At 43.9% G+C, this 21,363-nt stretch overlaps 1 protein-coding gene across 4 annotated transcripts in view; it reads left to right on the forward strand.

Annotated features, from left to right (window-relative positions):
• The first annotated feature begins 861 nt into the window (after positions 1 to 861).
• The window catches only part of ARHGEF9 (Cdc42 guanine nucleotide exchange factor 9), a 262,693-nt gene continuing 242,191 nt past the window's right edge, over positions 862 to 21,363 (forward strand). Inside the window, exon 1 of one of the 4 annotated variants that reach the window (XM_087971959.1) lies at positions 862 to 1,201. In XM_087971959.1, the coding sequence (XP_087828085.1) occupies positions 875 to 1,201 (327 nt within the window). In that variant the 5' untranslated portion in view covers positions 862 to 874. The remainder of the gene's footprint in view (positions 1,202 to 21,363) is intronic. The other 3 variants (XM_087971957.1, XM_087971956.1, XM_087971958.1) reach the window with 3 other exon arrangements.

Consider the following 21,363-nt stretch of genomic DNA (forward strand, 5'->3'; position numbering starts at 1 on the left):
TTTCATACTGTCTTTTCTCATTAAACAAATTTTCCCCTGCAGTTACTAATTGGAGTATGATACCTTTATATCTTTTAATTTTATCCATTCAACTCTTATTTAAGCTTCAATGTATACCTTAAGATTATAACGTTCAATATAATACATAACTTCCCATCGAATTCTTCTTGGTACATTCTTAAAATACACACTATATTCTTAAAGAAAAGATTTTATATATATATATGTAAATAAAGCACTCGTTCCATTCCAATTTAATTCTATCATTAATAGTCATTAAATTCTTAACATCTTTAACATTTCTTTTCAATTGAATATCATACTTCCTTGGGAACACTTATAAACTTTCCATAATTCATTCTTCCTTTTTTTGCCCATATTTCTCTTCAACAGTGAGAACTTTCTGATAGAAAGAGCAACTAACCAGTGGAACAGAAGTTGCCTTTGGAAGTTGGACCGCCACTCGAGACTCGACCGCCATTTGTCAGAAATGGGTGTAGGGTCTCCTGCTTGGGCAGGGGGTTGGACTAGAAATCAGGGGTCTCCAACCTTGGCCACTTTAAGCCTGGAGGACTTCAACTCCCAGAATTCCCTTTGCTGGCTGGGGAATTCTGGGAGTTGAAGTCCTCCAGGCTTAAAGTGGCCAAGGTTGGAGACCCCTGGACTAGATGACCTACAAGGTCCCTTCCAACTCGGATCATCTGCGATGCTTCCCCTTCACAGGTGCGCGCGGCCCGCCTCCCCTTCGCTCGCCAGCAATTGCGCCACGCTTCCTCGTCCTGCTCCGCCGCCCCCGCCCGCCTTCCCGGGGCTCCCGCAACTCCCAGCCAGGCGCGCGTCACCCCGGGCCGGAACCAGCGCGGCGGGCGTGGGGATGCGGGTGCGCGCCACGCAGCGCCGCGCAAGGGACCCAGCGGGGAAGCAGCGGCGGCGGCGGCGGCCAAAGGCTGGAGAGCGAGAGAGGCGCAACTTTCTTCGCCCGGGGAGAAGTTCCCAGGCTGCTGCTGCAGCGCCGGAGTTCGGCCAGCCGGAAAGTCGCGGCGCGCCGGAGAGGAAACCGGGCGGCCGCAACTGGGGCGCCGCTCGAGCCGCCTGCCCGCCCCGCAGCGAGGGACCAGCCGGCGCCTGGCTTGCCCGAAAGCCGCCTTGCCGGACGGCGCGCGGCGGAGGAGCTGCGCCCGCACCGCGCTTCGCCGAGCAGGTAACCGGAGGGAGCCGGGCTGGAGCTGGCCGGGGCGAGGGCGGCGAGGGGACTCGGCTCGCTCAGTCGGCTGGGGAAGCGGGGCGTCCTTGGGTCAGGGAAAGCGGCCAGTTGGGCTCCCTTCCCAACTTGGCGTCCGTGGGAAAAGGCGCGGGGCTGGCTGGCTCGGTCGCCGCTTCCCTTTTGCAAGTTGCTTTGGAAGCGGAGTTGCTGCTCGGCCAGCGAAGGGTTGCCTGTCGGGCCTCTGCGCGTGGCCTCTGTGCTCCGAAGGGACGGCAGGAGCCTCGTCGACCCGGGCTTGGTCCTGGCTGAAAGCCCGGGCTGCCACTCGCCCGCTTCGGTTGGCTTCTGCTGGCAGCCGAGACCCTCGGAAGGGCACCAGCCTGGAACTCGACTGGGTCGTCTGCAGGTGGCCTTTTTCTTCCGAGGGGCAGAGAGTCGCTTGGGCTTTGTTTAGAATCGTGGCATTGTGGAATGGTTAGAATTGTGCTGTTGCGAGTGGGGAGTATTATGTGTACAGTCCAGGTAGTAGTCCTCGACTTACAGCAGTTCATTTAGTGACCATTCCAAGTTACAAGGCACTGAACAAGGTCACTTAGGACCGTTTTCAACACTTACAACTCTTGCAGCATCCCCGTGGTCCGAATTTGGATGCTTGGCAACTGGTTCTTAGTTACGACAGTTGCAGGGTCATACGGGGTCATATGATTTTGTGATCTCTGACAAGCAAAGTCAGTAGGGAAGCCAGATTCGCTTAACAACCATGTTACTAACAACTGCAACGATTCACTTAACAACTGTGGCAAGAAAGGTCGTAAAATGGGGCAAAATTCACTTAACCAATGTCTCACTTAGCAACAGAAATGTTGGGCTTAATTGTGGTCCTAACTCAAGGACCACCTGTATTACGGTGGGGGTGGGGGAGGCCTCTCCTCTGCATGGCACCTCTGAGCTCCAAGGAAGTGTCTTTCTACAATCCAGGCCGGTGTTTCTAAACCTCAGCAACATGCTGGCTAGGGAATTCTGGGAATTGAAGTCCACGAGTCTTAAAGTTACCAAGTTTGGAAGCCTGCTGGTCCAGTGCATTTTTCGCTAACTTGGCCTTTCTGGATACGTTTTGATCTATTCCCTCCCCCAACCCCCTGTCCTCATGATCAGCCACCACAAGCAATTATCTTGCATGTGGTGCATAATTTCTGGCACTTTATATTACAAGGAAGCCAGAAGTTCCATTAGTTTTTAAATACTAATTAAAAATGGTTTTAATTTGTGAATATCAAACAGTAGGCAGGATCAGCGTGAGTTAGAATTTGGGTAGGGGCCACTTGGGAATTTTGAGGCCATGGGGATGTGGGAAACTGTGGCAAACCACTAAGAGAAAGGTATCGCTGTTTCTACACGAGTTGAACTCGACGTAGACAAATCTTTACTATTTAATCTATGCCAATGTTACAGTTTAAAAAAAATATTTTGGTTGTTTATCATTGACAGTAATGAATTATTATTGCTTTTGCTTATGTAAAGATTCAGAATCATCTCAGGACATGGGTTTGTCCTAGTAGAGACTTGAAAACCAGAATGCAAATATTTTAATCACACAAAACATTTGCATGTTTAGGCAGAATAGTTCCTGTTGTGTTCAGCAGAACTTACTCTCATGTAAATGCTGAGAACTTGCAGCCTAAGTAAACGCTTGTTGTGCTTAAGAAGACACTCCGTTCCTGGGAATCTCATTACTGGAAAGGGCCAGGATCTCTGCAGGTCATCTTTGCCATGTTATCCAAAGCAAATTATTTTCAGACACCGTCTTTTTCGAAGCAGGCATGCGTTTAATTAAAAATAGGTTTTCTCTACCTTTCTGTTTGATTATAAGTAAGAATGTCTTATCCCTCTAGAAAAATGATCATGTAGAAAACAATGTGCATGTCCAATAAATCTTGGTTATTTAATTCATCTTTAATGCACAAGCCACAGTTGGTTGAGTTCCCATGACTTTCTGAGTCTGACCCGGAATTGCGCATTATGCTCCCCTTTTGCAGGAGTTGCTGTTCGTCCAAGAAAGGGTTTGCCTGTTGTGTCTCTGTGTGTCGCCTCTGTGCTCCAAAGGGACTATTATGATTTAGTGAGTCAAATGAATTCAGATCATACACGCCTCTCGTGCTCACATTACACAATCATGTTTGCCTTAGTTTATTGAAGGGTGATTGGCTTTGGATATGGACAACACAATAATAATTAAATCATATTTTAAAAACCATAACAATCAAGTTCACACAAGATACTTAACTCATAAGTTTAGGTTAACAAAACACAATGGCATAATATACTACGTCCAAAAAAATAGACAAGAAAATGGATTAATGGGATGCGCTGGTTTACATAATATTCCCAGGTGGCTTTCCACTAACCTTTGAAGCACAAACTATCGATCCGTATTTGAATCTCATCTAATGGCTTGTGCAATCCCTAGCAGGGTGTAACAAAGAGGAGAACCTTCCTTTGAGTTAATTCAGAGCAAGCAACCTAACAGAATAACAGAGTTGGAAAGGACCTTGGAGGTCTTCTAGTCCAACCCCCTCCTCAAGCAGGAGATCCTAGACCATTGCAGATAAATGGCTGTCCAGTCTCTTCGTAAAAGCCTCCAGTGATAGAAGAGCCATAACTTCTGAAGGCAAACCGTTCCACTGGTTAATTCCACCGGTTCTCACTGTCAGGAAGTTCCTGCTTCTCTCCTTGGTTAGTTTCCATCCGTTGCTTTGTGTCTTGCCTTCCGGTGTTTTGAAAAATAGGTTGACCCCCTCTTTTTTGTGGCAGCCTCTCAAATATTGGAACACTGACTGGACATACCCAGTTGCTGTAACTGCTCTTCATGTTTTGACCTCCACCCCCCTAATCATGACATGAAGGCCATGCCTCTCCCAGAGCTTCTACTCTTACTAGATCCTGAAACAGATGACGAATGAGAAGTTAATTCATGGGCATATCTTTGGATATTGGTGCACAGGATTAGATTCTTGGAAAGATTGAAAGCCAATATTAGAACCACTTTAGTGGGTAAGGCACCAGGCCAGAAAGTGGGAGATGGTGAGTTCTAGTCCTGCCTTAGGCATGAAAGTTGTCTGGGTGACTTCGGCCAGTCCCTCTTTCTCAGCCCAACCCACCTCCCAGGTTGTTGTTGTGGGGAAAATAGGAGGAGGAAAGTGTGTTGTATAAGTTCACTGCCTTGAGCTATTAGTAAAAGTAATAAAGGGATGCAAATAAATAAAACAATATGTTATTGTTCATTAGCAACGAGTAGAAAACCCAGATTATTCAGTTCTGTACTGTAGTGATTCACTTAACAACCATTGCAAAAGTCATAAAATCAGGTGCGACTCACTTAACCAACTCACTTGACTCATTTAACTATGGAGACACTGGTCCCAATTGGGGTCATGCGTTGAGGACCACCTGTACTATGGAGAGACAGAGAGAATAACTTTACAAAGCGTGTGCCATCCTGTTTTTTCTTAGTTACCCACATCTGCTGATTGGCAGAAGAGGAGAAAAAGGTTATTCTGCAAATTAATTTCTCTTTCAGTTTTCCAGTTTTGCAGATGATCACAAACCATCCTTATTTTTTTTTTAAAAGGGAAACTTCTGAAATCCGTTTCTTGCTGACTTCTGACAGGGCTTGAGATATGAACCCAGGGACAGCAAGGATTAGTAAATGATAATGTATAAGTTATAATGATATGCAAAGCCATCTGTGGCTGGATTTGCAAGTGATGCTGAATCCATAATGTGACTTGGTTGCTCTAAGTCACGTGGGTTGTAAATGACAACTTATGGTTTACTGTTGTTTCTGTTGATTGCACAGCAAACCATGATTAAGCCAACCGAAAGCGCTGTGCCTACCAAACGGTGCTGAATTTTAGCATAGCACAAAACCATAATGTGTTTTGTTTGGTGTACAGGTACTCCTCGACTTACAAACACAATTGAGCACAAAAAGGACAGTTGTTGAACAAGTTATGTCCCATTTTACAACCTTTCTCGCCATAGTTATTACATGAATTACTGCAGTTGTAAAGTTAGTAACACGGTTGTTAAGTGAATCTGGCTTCCCCACTGACTTTGCTTGTCAGAAGGTCCTAAAAGGGGATCACGTGACCAGGGGACACTGCAACGATCATAAAGATGAATCAAGCATCCAAATTTTGATCATGTGACCAGAGAGATGCTGCGGTTATGTGAAAAACAGTCGTAGGTCCCTTTACTCAGTGCCATTGTAACTTGGAATGGTCTCTAAGCGAAGGGTTGTCACTCAAGGGCCCCCTGTATGGTAACTCTTCCAATTAGAAACCACTTGCAAAGTCATCATTGGGCCAGAGACTATGGTTAAAGAAATCTTAGCATGATTTCAGAAGGTGCAGAGTCGCCCAAGTATTCTTGTTGAAATTATTTCATTTGAAATATTGTTTTATTCATATTGTGTTTCTCCCCACCCCTGGGTTTGTATGACCCTGACACTGTTTGTCTTTTGTGAAGTTGTAAAATCCTAGCAATGAATTGAATTGAATTCTTTATTGTCATTGTACGTATATACACAGTATACACATAAACGAAATTCACATAACACCCAGAGACCAGACTCAACATGAACACACACATGGCAATCCTCAAACATCTCCCCACCCACCAAAATTCCCCGCCCCCTAAAAACACACAAGTCTCCACCCAACAGACCAAGTAATCCTGTCCAACAGCTCACTGATGGTGGTCCTTAAGTTCATTGTGAAGTGCAATTATAGGTCTGGGATAAAAACTATTCAGAAAACGTGTGGCCCGAGTTTTAATTGTTCTGTATCTTCTGCCAGAAGGCAACAGTTCACAAAGATTGTGAGCAGGATGGGAAGAGTCTCTGAGAATGTTGTGCAACTTCCTTAAAAAGTGAGATGAAAAGATGTCCAGGGCTGGTAGCTGGAGCCCGATGATATTCTGGGCAGTTTTAATGATTCTCTGTAGAGCTTTTTTGTCCACTACAGAGCTGCTCCCATACCATGCAAGAATGCCGTATGTCAGGACACTCTCAATGGTGCTGCAGTAGTCGGACAGGAGTAGATGCTGAGATAAATTTATCTTCCTGAGCATTCTCAGGAATTTGCTTCCTGAAAGCTCCTTGGTCATCTCTGAACTTGGTTGTTTTCTTGAAGACGTTTCATTACCCAACTAGATAACATCATCAGTACTAGTTTGTTATCTAGTTTGGATAATAAAACATCTTCAAGAAAACAACCTAGCTCAGAGACCACCACGAGCCCCTTATTTCAACCCTGAGCAACAAATATTCTTTTTATTGTTAATTTACTCCCTGATAGTCTCTTCTGTTTATTACAAGAGTTTCTGGGTTGGTCATCTTCCTTTTCCTGTGATGTATGTGTGTGTGCGTGCGCATACCCACACACCCACACTATTGTCTGCTTTTTCTTATTTTTATGTCTTGGGTTTATTCAAGTATGCCAGTTGCTTAGAGTCATCTTGGTGGTTAAAGCAGCAGAAAGACAAAGTTTGCATCTGAAGACCTCTCAGTTGTCCTACACTTCCCAATTTCTCTCTCTCTCTTTCACCCTCCCTCCTTCCCTCCCTCCCTCTCTCTCTCACACACTCACACCCCTACACACCCGCACCATTTCCTGGTTCTCCCGGTCCTTGGGATTTAACAGAAACAGGAGAAGGCACAGGGAAGTTGCAGGAAATCTTTCTGAAATTCTTCAGTTCTGGGAAAGAAATTTTGAGATCCTCCCACTTTGGCATCACATTTTGACAGTCCTTCACTCCTGGAATTGAATGAAGAAGCGGTAGGCCAATATTCCTCAACTTCAGCAGCGTTAAGATGGATGGACTTCAACTCCCAGAATTCCCCAGCCAGCAGAGTGGTAGACAAAGAGGCAGGAGAAATGCTCAAGACAGCATTAACCCTCCCGTGTTAGTATGGTTAAAGGGCTGCTGGGTGGCTATCAGATTTTGTCCAATTCTGGTGGCATGTTTCCTTCAAGCCATGTTTTCCTTGACAAAATTGGTCAGGCTCCCTGCCAGCAGTGAGAGAACTACTGTGTTTTTCCAACAATGCGGCCTCCGCCAATAGGAAGTCCCAGCATGTTTTATAGGCATAAAATCAAATTAAGCCCCTCCCCCCAAATTAAGGCCTATATTAAACATGCAAAATGGGGGGGAATGGCGTGGGGGGGGGGGCTTGCCGTTAGGAAGTACTTTTGTTGCATACCCGGATATGGTGCTGCCTGTGTTGACCTCTGGGTTGGTGGGGCACTTCGTATCGGGAGACCTTCCACCACCATTGCTTTCCCTTCTCCCCATGGCTGCCGTGGCATTTAGAGCAACACCGTGGCATTTGGCGCAGCCACGCGCGGCCAGCCAAGGCTCCTCCCTGCAACCGGAGCCCGGCGGAGACACTTGGCTTCAGGCCCTCCTGTCGCCACCTTCCCTTTACCTTCGAAGGCAAAGCCAATTCTTTAAAAAACGATGCCCTACTACCGGTATGACAGCCTCCCCTGCCCGAGAGGGCAGCCCAACCCCACGCGGGGAGGCAAATCTCCCAGGGCCCACCCCAGGAGAAGTGCCCAGCCGCTATCCCTGCCTGGTGCCGGGCAGAGCACGAAGAGCTTCGCCTGGGGCGCCCAGCGCAGCTGACAGGCAGGCCCTCCTGCCCGGCAGCGGAGCTCTCGCCAAGGCAGTGAGCCGGGCCCTCCCCGCCGGGCCCTCCGCTCATCCCACCAGGGCCGCGCCTGAGCTGTGCGGGCTGGGCAAAGCTGGGAAAGCGAGCCGCGGGTGCGTGCCCGCCTGCCAAACGAAAGAGCCAGGCTGACCCGAGCTTGTCTTCCTTCCCAAGTCCCTCCAGCCCGAACCCGAAGGGGCCACCGGGAGAGGATGCCCGAGCCAGTGATAGCACCCACCCGTCCGCGGATAGGGAGGCGACGGCAGCACTGCTTCCCTGGCCGGCGGGTCCGGCGGAGAGAGCCCGAAGCCGCCTGTCCTTTCCACCCCTCGCCCACCCCGTCCCCGTCCCCACACATCTCCAAATGCGCCGGCAGCTCCAAACGCTGTAGTGGCATGAGCATCGGGCAGAGGCGCTCACTCGTTGGGGCTCAGCTCGGAGGAGGACGTGGCGCAGGCTGTCGCCTTGCTTCCCTATCCACGGACGGGTGGTCGCTTCTCCTGGGGTGGGCCAATCCTGCACTGCGGCCCCAGGAGATTCGCCTCCCCACGTGGGGTTGGGCTGCCCTCTTGGGCAGAGGAGGCTTTGTCGTACCGGTAGTAGGGCGTTGGTTTTAAAAGAATTGGCTTTGCCTTCGAAGGCGAAGGGAAGGCGGCGACAGGAGCGCCTGAAGCCAAGTGTCTCCGCCGGGCTCCGGTTGGAGGGAGGAGCCCTGGCTGGCTGAGTGTGGTTGTGCCAAACACTGCGACGTTGCTCTAAACGCTGCGGCAGCATGGGGAGAAGGGAAAGCAACAGTGGCAGAAGGTCTCCCGATACGAAGTGCCCCACCAACGCAGAGGTCAACATCCAAGCTGTCGCCGCCCGCCCAAGGATGCAAGGGGGGCGAATTAAGTCACTCCCAAAAAGACGGATTTTTTCGGGGGGTCAAAAAAAAAAAAGGCCCGGCCTTATTTTGTGAGAAACACTGTAGGAGCAATACAGGTGAAGTCCTCAACTTACAACATTTCATTTAGTGACTGTTCCATGTTACAACGGCAGGGGTGGGATTCTACCGGTTCTGTCCACTTCTGTAGAACCGGTTGCGCTGAAGAGCAGCAAACAGAGAGCATACATAGAACTGGTTCTATGTTTGCTGCTGTTTTGGCCCACCCGCCTGCCCGGGCTCTTACCTGACCTTTATTTTCTGAGTTTTCAACCGCAGCTTCTTTGCACGACTCAGCTGTGGTTGAAAAAGCAGGAAAAAAGGGCTTTTCCAACTGCTGCGCACGACGCAAAGCAACAGAACTGGTAGTTATACCAGTCGGATCCCATCCCTGTACAACGGCCCTGAAAAAAGTGACTTATGGCTGTTTCTCACACTTGCAACCGTTGTGGCATCCTCTGTGGTCATGTGATCAAAATGTGGACAATTGACAACTGGCTCATATTTATGATGGATTCGTGTGGTCCCCTTTTGTGACCTTTTGACAAGCAAAGTCGATAGAAAAGCCAGATTTACTAAACAACTAACTTAACAGCTCCAGTGATTCATTTAACAATGGTGGCAAGAAAGGTCATACTATGGGACAAAACTCAACAACTGTCTTGCTTGGCAACAGAAAATTTGGGCTCCATTGTGGCCATAAGTTGAGGATTACTGTACATATTGGGTGACCTTGGGTGGATCACTCTCAGCACAGGGTTGTTGTGGGGAAAACAGGAGGAGAAAAGTGTGCTGGATGTGTTGTATCTAGCACATCCTCCTCCACCTTTGATGGTACAGATAAATAAAATAACCTGTCCATTTTACTTAATTTGGTTACATCTGTGTTTTTCAAGCTTGGCAACTTGAAGATGTGTGGATTCCCACTCCCAGAATCCCCCAGCCTGCATGAATTCTGGAAGTTGAAGTCCACCCATTTTCAAGTTGCCAAGTTTGAAAAGGGTTGGGTTATCCCTTCCCTCTTTCTTCCCTCCTGATCTGCGTCTTCTGCCTGGTGATGATAGAAGATACGGATCTATTCAGAGGTGAGCACACCATGTGGGATTGGATAATTCCATCCTTCCTTGGCTGCTGCTTCTCAGAAATGATGCTTCTTGGGAAAAACAGGTTTTTCCTGTAAAAGAAAGTTTACCTTGTCATGATGAAGGAAACAGAAGACTTTGCATACTGATGGAGAAACTGGTAGTCCTTAACAAATGGTTGCTCAGCACCTGTTCACAGCAGAAGTAGACCCCAAAAACAACTTATGACCTGGTTCTGGGGTTAGTGCACAGCCACCCACCCAAGATGACATGACCACATTTGGGGCACTTGGCAACTGGCTCAACTTTACAGCCAGATGAAGCTGGTCATGTGACTGCGATTTACATGGATTCACTTAACAACTGCCGTATTCATTTATATCCTCAGCATTTGCTTAATGACTGCTGCAAAAAATTCCTAAAATTGGGTAGAGTCACATGGATGCCTCAACTTATGACTATCAAGACTATCAAGATGGAAATTCCAAATTTCATTATCATTGTAAGTCAAGGACTACCTGTCTACACACCTTTTTGCATCACTGTGTGACAATTTCCAAGTGGAGCGATACTACGGTAACTAGGGGCTTGTTGTGATATCGGCTTCTGCAAAATCTGATTAGAATTAACCATTTTGAATTTGAGATTGCTTCTGAATTTCAATTTGAAAAATCAACCCAATTCAATTCAACTTTTGAATTGTAAACTTGAATGGATTTGATTCCCATTTCTGGTTTGACAAAAAGAAAGAAACCACCGTAGTCCTATGTCTGAACCATCCAAGAGATGGCTGGGTACCTGGTTGGGCACCTGAAATCAACTAGCCATTCAATATGGAAAATATGGACCAATCTCTTTATGCTGCGTCACCTGTAAAGTCATGGAATCAATTATTAACCAATCCATCATCCTCCTCTTAGAAACAAACAACCTACTCTCTAATAAACAATTTGGTTTTAGGAAAAAACTATCATGTAATCTGGAACTCTTACATTGCAAAAACATATGGACTACACAACTCGATCAGGGCAAAGCAATAGACGCAATCTACATAGACTTCTGTAAAGCCTTTGATTCAGTGGTACACGACAAAAGACTCCTAAAACTAAAATCTTACGGTATCTCTGCACACCTGCATAACTGGATAGAAGCATTCCTGTCAAACAGACAACAAATGGTCAAAATTGGGAGCGTCCTATCAAATTCTGTACCTGTCAACAGTGGTGTCCCCCAAGGCAGTGTTTTAGGACCAACTCTCTTCATACTCTACATAAATGACCTCTGTGATCATATTAAGAGCAACTGCGTTCTCTTCGCTGATGATGTAAAGCTATTCAACACCACAGACAATACTGCTACCCTCCAAAAAGACCTTGACTATGTATCAGAATGGTCAAACAAATGGCAACTTCAAATCTCAACAAATAAATGCTCTGTCTTACATATTGGCAAAAAAATAATAATCAGAAAATAAAATACAAGCTGAATAGTCAAGACCTTGTTGATGATCCAAACTTTGTCAAGGACCTTGGAGTACTCATCTCTAATAATCTAAGTGCTAGATCCCACTGTAACTACATAGCCAAAAAGGCATTAAGAGTTGTTAACCTAATCTTATGTAGCTTTTTCTCTGGTAATATTACACTAATAACTGGAGCATATAAAACATTTGCTAGACCAATACTCGAATACAGCTCATCAGTCTGGAACCCACATTACATATCTGATATTAACACAGTTGCCACCTCCGGTCTGATCTAAGTATAGTATATAAAGTCATACATTGCAATGTCCTACCTGTCAATGAATACTTCAGCTTCACAATACAACAATAACAATACAAGAGCAAACAATAGATACAAACTCAAGGTTAACCGCACCAAACTTGATTGTAGGAAATATGACTTCAGCAACAGAATGGTCAATGTCTGGAATACTCTACCTGACTCTGTGGTTTCTTCCCCAAACCCCAAAAACTTTAACCTTAGACTGTCTACTATTGACCTCACCCCTTTCCTAAGAGGTCTGTAGGGGGCATGCATAAGCGCACCAATGTGCCTACCGTCCCTGTCCTATTGTTTCTTTTATTTTTTATTTTTCTTATATGTATCCATGTATTCATAACTATGTTTATACTTATACCTGTTATCTTGTAAGCAATTGACAAACCAAATAAAATAAAATAAATAAATAAAACTATTGGATCCAGTTCAGAGTTTGGATTCTATTATCTTTAAATCTCTTTATGTATCCCTACTGAGTATGATAAAAATAGAGTCAAAATCATTTAGAAAATGCTTGGGTGGAGATGTTTACCTTATTGCTGTTAAAAAAACAATCACCTTAGAAAAATGCTGAAATGATCTCATCACACATCAGTCCCCAAATTAAGAATGACGTGGTGAATCTTCAAGTTGAGTTCTTTATTGTTTTCACACCTATAGACCCGATCCTGCAGTCCAAGAACTCTAATATCTACAATATACTCTGTGGACTATTAGAAAGAAACTATCTTCACCCTCTTTCTCTCATACATGATCTCTGGGCTGAGTTGTCCACTTATTCCTCTGAACTAAATCCTCTTCCTCCTGGGGATCCACCCCCTCACTAGATTCCATTCCATCATATTCTCTTGAGGACTCTTGTAACTATGGAATAAAATGCTGTCTTCCCTATTTTGCAGTTAGTTGGCCTAAGACAACCTTCTCATCTGAGAGACTCTAGATAGAACATGGAGCTCCCAGAATCAGAATAACAGAGTTGGAAAGGACCTTGGAGGTCTTGTAGTCCAAACCTGGCTCAAGCACAAGGCCCTATTCCTGAGAAGTGGTTGTCCAGTCTCTTCTTAAAAGCCTCCAGTGATGAAGCATCCACAAGGTCTGGAGGGAAGCTGTTCCACTGGTTAATTATTCTCCTTGTTGGGAAATTTCTCTAAATTGCTTCTCTCCTTGATTAGTTTCCACCCATTACCTTTTGTTCTGCCTTCAGGTGCTTTGGAGAATAGATTGAATCCCTCTGCTTTGTGGCAGCCCCTAAAATATTGGAAGGCTGCTATCATGTCATCCCTAGTCCTTCTTTTCACTAGACTAGAGATACTCAATTCCTGCCATCCTTGTTCATATGTTTTAGCCTCCAGCCCCCCAAAACGATTGACCTTTGTTGCTCTTCTCTTCACTCTTTCTAGAGTCTCAACAACCTTCCAGAGTCTTTCCAGAGTCTCAACATTTTTTTTAATATTGTGGCAACCGAAACTGCACACAATATTCCAAGTGTGCTCTTACCAAGGTTTTTGTCAGATCTGTGTATCTGTCATTGCTTCAGTAGAAGAAGAAAAGAGGGGGGGGGGAGGCTGATAAAGAAATCCTTTCTTGATGTAACCTGAATATATTTAATCTTATAGTGAATTTGTATAACCCACACATGATACGACGGAGGGAGAAAAGCCAGATGGCCAGAACTAACCAAACCCCAAAAACTTTAACCTTAGACTGTCTACTATTGACCTCACCCCTTTCCTAAGAGGTCTGTAGGGGGCAGGCATAAGCGCACCAACGTGCCTACCGTCCCTGTCCTATTGTTTATTTTTCTTATATGTACCCATTTCATGTATTCATAACTACGTATATACTTATACCTATTATCTTGTAAGCGATTGACAAATCAAATAAATAAATAAATAAATAAAAATAAACTATCACCTCTGAGAGGCACAGCCAGGAGATGAGAAGACCATAAAAATTCCACAATGAGATGTGTCCTGGGAATCTCTGGAAAAGTTTGTTCTAAAAAGGGGGTGGTGGGAAATTAGGTATGCCCTGGGAAACTGTGAGAAAGATCGTTCCTTACAAAAGGGGTGGGGAGGAATTTAACTTACTGGCTTTTGTTTCACTAAATTCACATCGAGATAAGGGGAGGGGTTCTAAAGTCCCTTATCTGTCCCCGTATGCCTGAGGGACCTCAGATGCTGCTTTGAACTCCTACAGGAATTGTCTCATCTCAATAAAGGATTCCTTTTTGATACAGTTTGATATGTTTTCAGAAGTTCATTCTAGTTGAGTGAATGGGAAAAGTTCTGTAGCCTGACAGTTTTATAAAACAGTACTAATACTTCACGTGACTTGATTCTACCCCTCTGTTAGTGCAGCCTAGGATTATATTGGCTTTTTTGGCTGCCACTGCATACTGTATTTAAGTGATTGCCCACTAGGACTGCAAGATCTTTCTCACAGTTATTGCTGTTAAGCCAGGTTTCACCTCATCTGTGTTTACATTCCACAGCCAGAGGGCTGCGTTCTTCTTCTTACATCCATCTGTTTTGAATGCCTTCTACAAGAGCACCCACCCAAAGCCAGCTCACTTGGCTGAGCTGTCCATTGTTGGACTGAAAGCTTTCGGAGGCTTAACTGTGCTTTCTGTTCAATGAGAAGCCAGCTTCCACTTCAGCACTGCCCTATTGTCTTCTTCAGAGGTCCACCCTGTGTTTCATTCATCTCTGCATGGAAGGGCATCAGACTGGAACATTCTAGCCAGCAAGTTGAGTAAGGCAACTACATTGACAACAACAGCATCACAATGGGGTGTGGTAAATATGAACCTCTGGAGTGAACTTTTTGATCCCAAAGAGTAATGTTATTGGCCAGGAATGATAAGGGTTAGAAGAGGCTAAAAAGAAGAAAGGATAATATGTAGTTAATGATGGATAGACTGCAGACGGTCCTGTTCATTTATTTATTTTCGTCTAGTTTTGTCATGAATCTGGAGGGTTTTTTCAGGAGAAATGTCACGGTGAGGTAAAATAATGGTTAAATAAAATGGGATTGAAACTTAGCTTTGTGGCATGGAGAGGCTGGGAAAGTCAAGATTATTTGTATTTAATCTTAAGTTTGGTTTAGAACACTAATTTTGTTTTCATGATAGATAGCCAGGTTGTTTTGACTAGAACTGAATTTAGCAATGTCAAGGTCTGGACTTTCAGAATAGACAACTATTGTTTATTTGTGGTATCTGTAACTTCTGCTTTTTCAGGGAGGTGGAACAGACAAATTATAACATAAGATCTCAATCCAAGACCCATGTCTTACTCACTACTGGTACTCCTAGACTTACAACAGTTCATTTAGTGACTGTTTAAAGTTACAATGGCACTGAAAAATACAACTTATGACTGTTTTTCACAGTTACAACTTTTGCAGTATCCTCATGGTCACATGATCAACATTCACACTCTTGGCAAGTGGTTCATATTCATGATGGTTGCAGTTCCCCAGGGGGTCGTGGGATCCATTTTTGTGACGTTCTGACAAGCAAAGTCAATGGGGAAGCCAGATTCGTATAACAATCATGTTACTAACTTAACAACTGCAGTTTTTCATTTAACAACTGTGGGAGCAAAGGTCATAAAATGGGCAAAACTTAACAAACGTCTCACTTAGCAACATAAATTTTGGGTTCAATTATAAGCCGGTTATAAGCCGAGGACTTCCTATATGTTACAACTACTACTTCAGTGCAATCAACGGTATTATTATCATTTTTAGAAAAGATAAACTTTACTGACCTGGATCTGAATTTGGCACATATTACTCAACTGCACAAAAGCCTTGCTTGCAAAAAAAAACAGAGTTGCATCAGAGAGCAAGAATGCAGACATTAAAATAATACAATAATAATATTCCTGTCCTTAAGGAATTTGCTTTGATGTACAGCAGCCACTCAAATATGTTAAGATGGTTTCAAAAGATAACACATTTTCTTCTGGGTAAAGGTTCAAAAACAAAACAAAATTTAGAGACGTTTGCATCTGTCTTCTCCTTTGAAGAGCCTTATTTGTTCTTAGCTTGATTATTGTTCATGAATTATTTGACACATCCCTCAGGAGCATCTTAGAGAGAGATTGGAGTCATCATCCTAGCGTTCTCGGATCCTCCTTGCAGATGGTCCTGATGGTTGAGCTGTGCAGTTGGGGACATTCAGCTCCAACGTATAGGTGGTCATCGACTTATAATCACACTTGAACCCAAACTTTTCATTGTTAAATAAGACATTTCTTAAGTGAGTTTGCTGCATTTTACAAACTTTCTTGCCACTGTTGTTAAGTGAATCAGTGCAGTTCTTAAATTAGTAAGCTGGTTGTTAAGTGAATCTGGCTTCCCCATTGACTTTGCTTGTCAGAAGGTGGCAAAAGAGGATTACAGGACTCCGGGACTCTGCAACCGTCATAAGTATGAATCAGTTGCCAAACATCCGAACTTAGATTATGTAACAATGGGCAACAGTCGTAAGTGTGAAAAACCATCATAAGTCACTTTTTTCAGTGCCATTGTAACTTTGAACGGTCACTAAATGAATTGTTGTAAGTTGAGGACTACTTGTGCAAGGTATGGGGATGTCCTTAGCTTATATCAGAGGCCTCCAAACTTGGCAACTTTAAGGATGTCTTTGCCCAGGTCCACAGTTGGCTGTACATGAGAGCAAATTGGATCCACCTGTTCCCAGGTATTCAGTTCAGACAGGATTTAGCAACTTGTTTTCTTGCAGTCCTTTTTCTGTACTCTTAGCTTCCTGAAGTTTTTCATAGGGATAGGTTTTATTCTAAAGCCTCATTTGTTTTTTAATTTTTGTTTATAATATAAAATACAAAAAATACAAAAACAAACAGTAGGAAAAATAGGGGAGGGAAAGAGGAAGGGAAGAGTGTAAAAAAGAACGCACAAGTATCCACCCAACAGACCAAGTAATACTGTCCAACTGCTCACTGATGGTGGTCCTTAAGTTCATTGTGCAATTATAGGTCTGGGATAAAAACTGTCCAGGAAACGTCTGGTCCGAGTTTTAATGGTTCTGTATCTTCTGCCAGAAGGCAACAGTTCACAAAGATTGTGAGCAGGATGGGAAGAGTCTCTGAGAATGTTGTGCAACTTCCTCAAATAGCGAGATGCGAAGATGTCATCCAGGGCTGGTAGCTGGAGCCCAATGATATTCTGGGCAGTTTTAATGATTCTCTCTAGAGCTTTAGAATCAGAATTCCTCCTTTGCTGGAAGCCATCTGGGAAGGGCATAAATGGTGACCCCATGACCGCAGGATGGCGCAACCATGATAAATCCAAACTGGTTGCTGAGCTCCTGAATTCTGATCACATGATGAGGGGGAATGCTACAATGGTTGTAAGTGCGAGGACTGGTCATGAGCCACTTTTTTCAGGGCTGTTGTAGCATCAAATAGTCACGAACCAAAGGGATTTAGGTCAAGGACTACTTGCATGGGAGCCTTGTTGCCTCACAAAAGGGCCGCCGTGATGTCATGGCCAATTCTCTCTTTTTATTTCAGATCCTCCCCATCATCTTTGAACTTAGTGGGACTCAGTGGGCATGGCTGTTTAGCAAGGGCGGGCATCTGTGGGGAATCCTTTTGCAAAGAGTTGGGGGGAAAGGACTGTAATGTTGATGCAATACATTTTGTCTCTGACTTGAAATGTCTTTGGAAAGATTTCTTACAACTTATCCATTTTAGAGCTTATAATGCCATTTGAGTGGGTTTCCCATCTCAACACGGTGCACCATCCATTCTCAGCAATGTGCTCAGGGGGTTGCAACAGAAAACCTGTCTTGTGCTGGTTGGACTTCTCTTTGGACATTAATGTGATGTTGGATCCTAACATTGGCAACTGGACTTCAACCCCCAGAATTCTGGGAATTAAAGTTCAGACATCTTAAAGTAGCCAAGGTTGAGAAACATTATGTTAGATGCTGGTTCTTTGCTTGGCAATGTACCTGCCTCCTCCTAACTTTAGTTTCCTAGTAGAATTTTGGGAGAAATGCCAGATAAAGCAGGAAATCTCTTGGATACCTAGTGAGGAATTTGGGGCATGTTGATGGCTGCTGGCACCAAGCTGCCTCCTGTGCAATCTCCCCCACCCTGGATCACATGTGTGAATTCCCCTTGCAAGTGCCTTGCTTGTTTGATCTTGCAGCAAATGGATCGTTTTGTTTGGATCTCTGGATGGTTTTGTTCTGTGTTGTTGTGAAAACAATCGAAGGGAGCCACCTGTGTGGGGTTAGGATTCAAGGAGAAAGGAAAACAGATACTGGGTGGTTGGTTTTTAGTTGTTGGCCCGATTGGTGTCCTAAATAGAGACAAATGGAGACAAGAGAGGCTGAAGAATGAAGATGAGTATCTAAGAATCCAGGTTGGAAAAATTGCATGTGTAATTGGAAAACACATGAGGATTCTTGTATCTATGGGATAAAATGTGGCCATCCCTATTTTAAAGTTAAGGACACTGCCATGATTGGCCTAAGTCAGAGAATCTTTCCATCTGAGGTTCTCTGGATAGAACTTGGAATGGATGCTCCCATTCCTCAGAGGCCTCGGAGGCCTTCTAGTCCAACCCCCTTCTCAAGACATCATTTCAGAGAAGTGGCTACTTGGTCTCTTCTTAAAAGCCTCCAGTGATGGAGCATTTGCAACTTCTGGAGGCAGATCGATCCACTGGTTAATTGTTCTCACTCTTGGGAAAGCACAACTCAAAAATACTATATTAATTAATTAAATTAATACTATGTTTCACCGACATGGGAACAGTTTGTTTCTGAAAATGACTTTTTGGTTTTAATTTCCTCCAAGAAATTTTTCACGCTAACATTTGGAGAAATGTGAAAGACAGATCCATCGTACAACTAAGGGGAAATTTCCTGACATTGAGAACAATCCGTGGGATGGCCTGCCTTCAGAGGTTGTGGGTGCTCCATCACTGGAGGCTTTCAAAAATGGATTGGACCACCACCAAATTGTAGAGGGTCTCCTGCTTGAGCAGGGGGTTGGACTAGAAGACCTCCAAGATCCCTTCCATCTCTGTTATTCAGTACTATGTAAGTACTTTGTCAAAATTATAAATTGCAAAAGGAAAGGACATGCGGCCTAGTTTTTTCACAATTAAGCTAAGCCAACGTGTCTTGTCAGTTTGGGCTGAGAATGCTGGGTGAGTGCTAATTTAAATTGTTACTTTTAATTTACACATGAAGAACAATAATCCTACTGCGTCAGTATGTGATGTAACATTGTATAACATGAGAGCTCTGAAAATAGCCCAGTCCCAGTTCAAGAAAAATTAACATATACACAAGCAAAGCACCAGAGTTTGGTCTTTCTGTCTGGAGGGCTCAGCCGTACAAACATCAATTCCACTCTGTAATGGAGGATTTCCATTTTATGTAAGGAATAGGCAGAAATTATCCGTCTGCTATGGATTCCACAGATTCTGATAGAAGAAAATGGAATGGCACATGGATAAATGAGGTACATTAAAAATGAACTTCTTTAAAGCTTTGATTTTCAACGGGGGGCAGGTGAAAATATAGATGAAACTTCCAAATGACAGAGCTTCCTGCCAGCGACTTTCCTGAGGATGCATTTTTCCTTTGAAGGTTTATGATAAACATCTATTTTGGGCAACTTTATAAGAAACTGACTCCCTATGCTGGCCAGGGTTGGATCATCTTCTCGGCCAGGGTTATCCAATATTGGCAACTTTAAGACCTGTGGACTTTAACCCACAGAATTCCCCAGCCAGCATTGAGTTGAAGTCCACAAGTCTTAAAGTTGACAAGGCAAGACACCCATGGTCCAAGTGAAAATTCTGTAAATTCTCATAATTAATGAGTTAATTATACTAAAAAAAAGAGAGAGAGAATAAAAATATTTTGATCCAAAGATTTACCGGAAAAAGAAGACACAAGACAGAGATAGAAAATCTAGGTAAAGGGCCAGTTTGTTCTTCAGTATAACTTATTTAATACAGAACATAGAATAACAGAAGGGAAGGGACCTTGGAGGTCTCCTTGTCCAACCCCTGCTTGAGCAGGGGACCCGATTTTTAAATTTTTATTTTATTTGGTTTGTCAATTGCTTACAAGATAATAGGTATAAGTAAAAACATAGTTATGAATACATGGATACATATAAGAAAAATAAAAGAAACAATAGGACAGGGACGGTAGGCACGTTGGTGCGCTATACCATTTATACCCTATACCATTTCAGATAAATGGTTGCCTTAATTGTTAATTAGTTAATTTAACTAATTGTTTTAACTTTGAAGTCTCCGCTGAACATAAATATGTTAGTTTATTTTCTTTGTTTGGATTTCTGTTTCATCTCGATTGAAGGATCTCATGTTTTTTTTAAAACCCGAACAGTCCCGCATGCTAGACTGGTCCAAAGTCACCGAGGACATGACTCTTAGCCGCAATCTTGAATTCCGTATTTTAGAGTTGCTTTTTATTCCAGGACAGATTCAAATCATTCTCCCCCTTTGTTTCCGTGCTGGGCGTGGCCTGCTGGATCCCTGAAATGAGCAAACGGTTTTATTTTAACTCTGCTTCCGTTCCGGACTAATTTCATGCACGGGAAGAATACATAACTCTCTCCCCCTCGTGTCTGCACACACAAAAGAAGTAAGGAAAAAATAACCCTTTCAAATGACTTCGCGGGAACAATAGGCTATGTGCCCCCGGGGAGAATTTGGTCTGCAGGGAGGAGACAAATTTGCTATCAGCAGCCTGGCTGGAAACAATAGGAGCTCTTTTGCACTTGTGTCCAGCTTGTTGAAAAAATAACTTTGTGGACCAGGAACCTGAACTGAGTTAAGTCCCAAAGAGGTTTTTCCAAAAGGAAAAACTGGACTTTCTTGGCTTTTTTTTCCTTGCAAATGTTTTGCTTCTCATCCAAGAAGCTTCTTCAGTTCTTCAATTCAGTTCAATTCAGAGAAGGGAAAGATTTTCAAGGGAAAAAACCAAGAAAGTCCAGTTGCCTTTTGGAAAGCCCCTTCGGGACAATCATCACCTGGATGATTGAGAATCTTGATAGGAACTGAGTTAATGATTGGCGGCCTTGTGGGCCTGACAGTCCTCTATTAGGCAGTCTTGCTCAGGAGTAAGTTTTGAGAAAGGAATCAGAGGTGCCTTGAGGACAAAGGCTTGCTCTACAGGTAGTCCTCAACTTACAACCAGTTGTTTAGTGACATTCAAAGTTACAACAGCACTGAAAAAATTGACTTATGACTGTTTCTCATACTTTACGACCATGGCAGCATTCCCATGGTCACATGATCAAAATTCAGACACTTGACACGTAGTTATGATGGTTGCAGCTGTGATTCCCTTTTGTGACTTTCTGACAAGCAAAATCAATGCACTTAATGGCTGTTGCTAATGTAACAATTGCAGTGATCCACTTAACAACGGTGGCAAGCAAGGATGTAAAGTTGGGCAAACCTCACTCAACCACTGTCTTGCTTAGCAACGGAAATTTTGGGCTCAGTTGTAGTTGTAGGACTTATCTGTCGTGTGCATTGGCAGAGTTTAGAGTGGGCTGTTGTGCATGGGGCTGTTTTCTCCATTTGGATTTTATCCCTGGGAGGGGGGAAGGGAGGAAACAGTCCTTTGG

This window comes from Notechis scutatus, chromosome 10, assembly GCF_049901735.1.
Source record: "Notechis scutatus isolate UNSWTSFEM ecotype Mainland chromosome 10, rNotScu1.2, whole genome shotgun sequence".
In the NCBI taxonomy this organism is placed as follows: Eukaryota; Metazoa; Chordata; class Lepidosauria; order Squamata; family Elapidae; genus Notechis; species Notechis scutatus.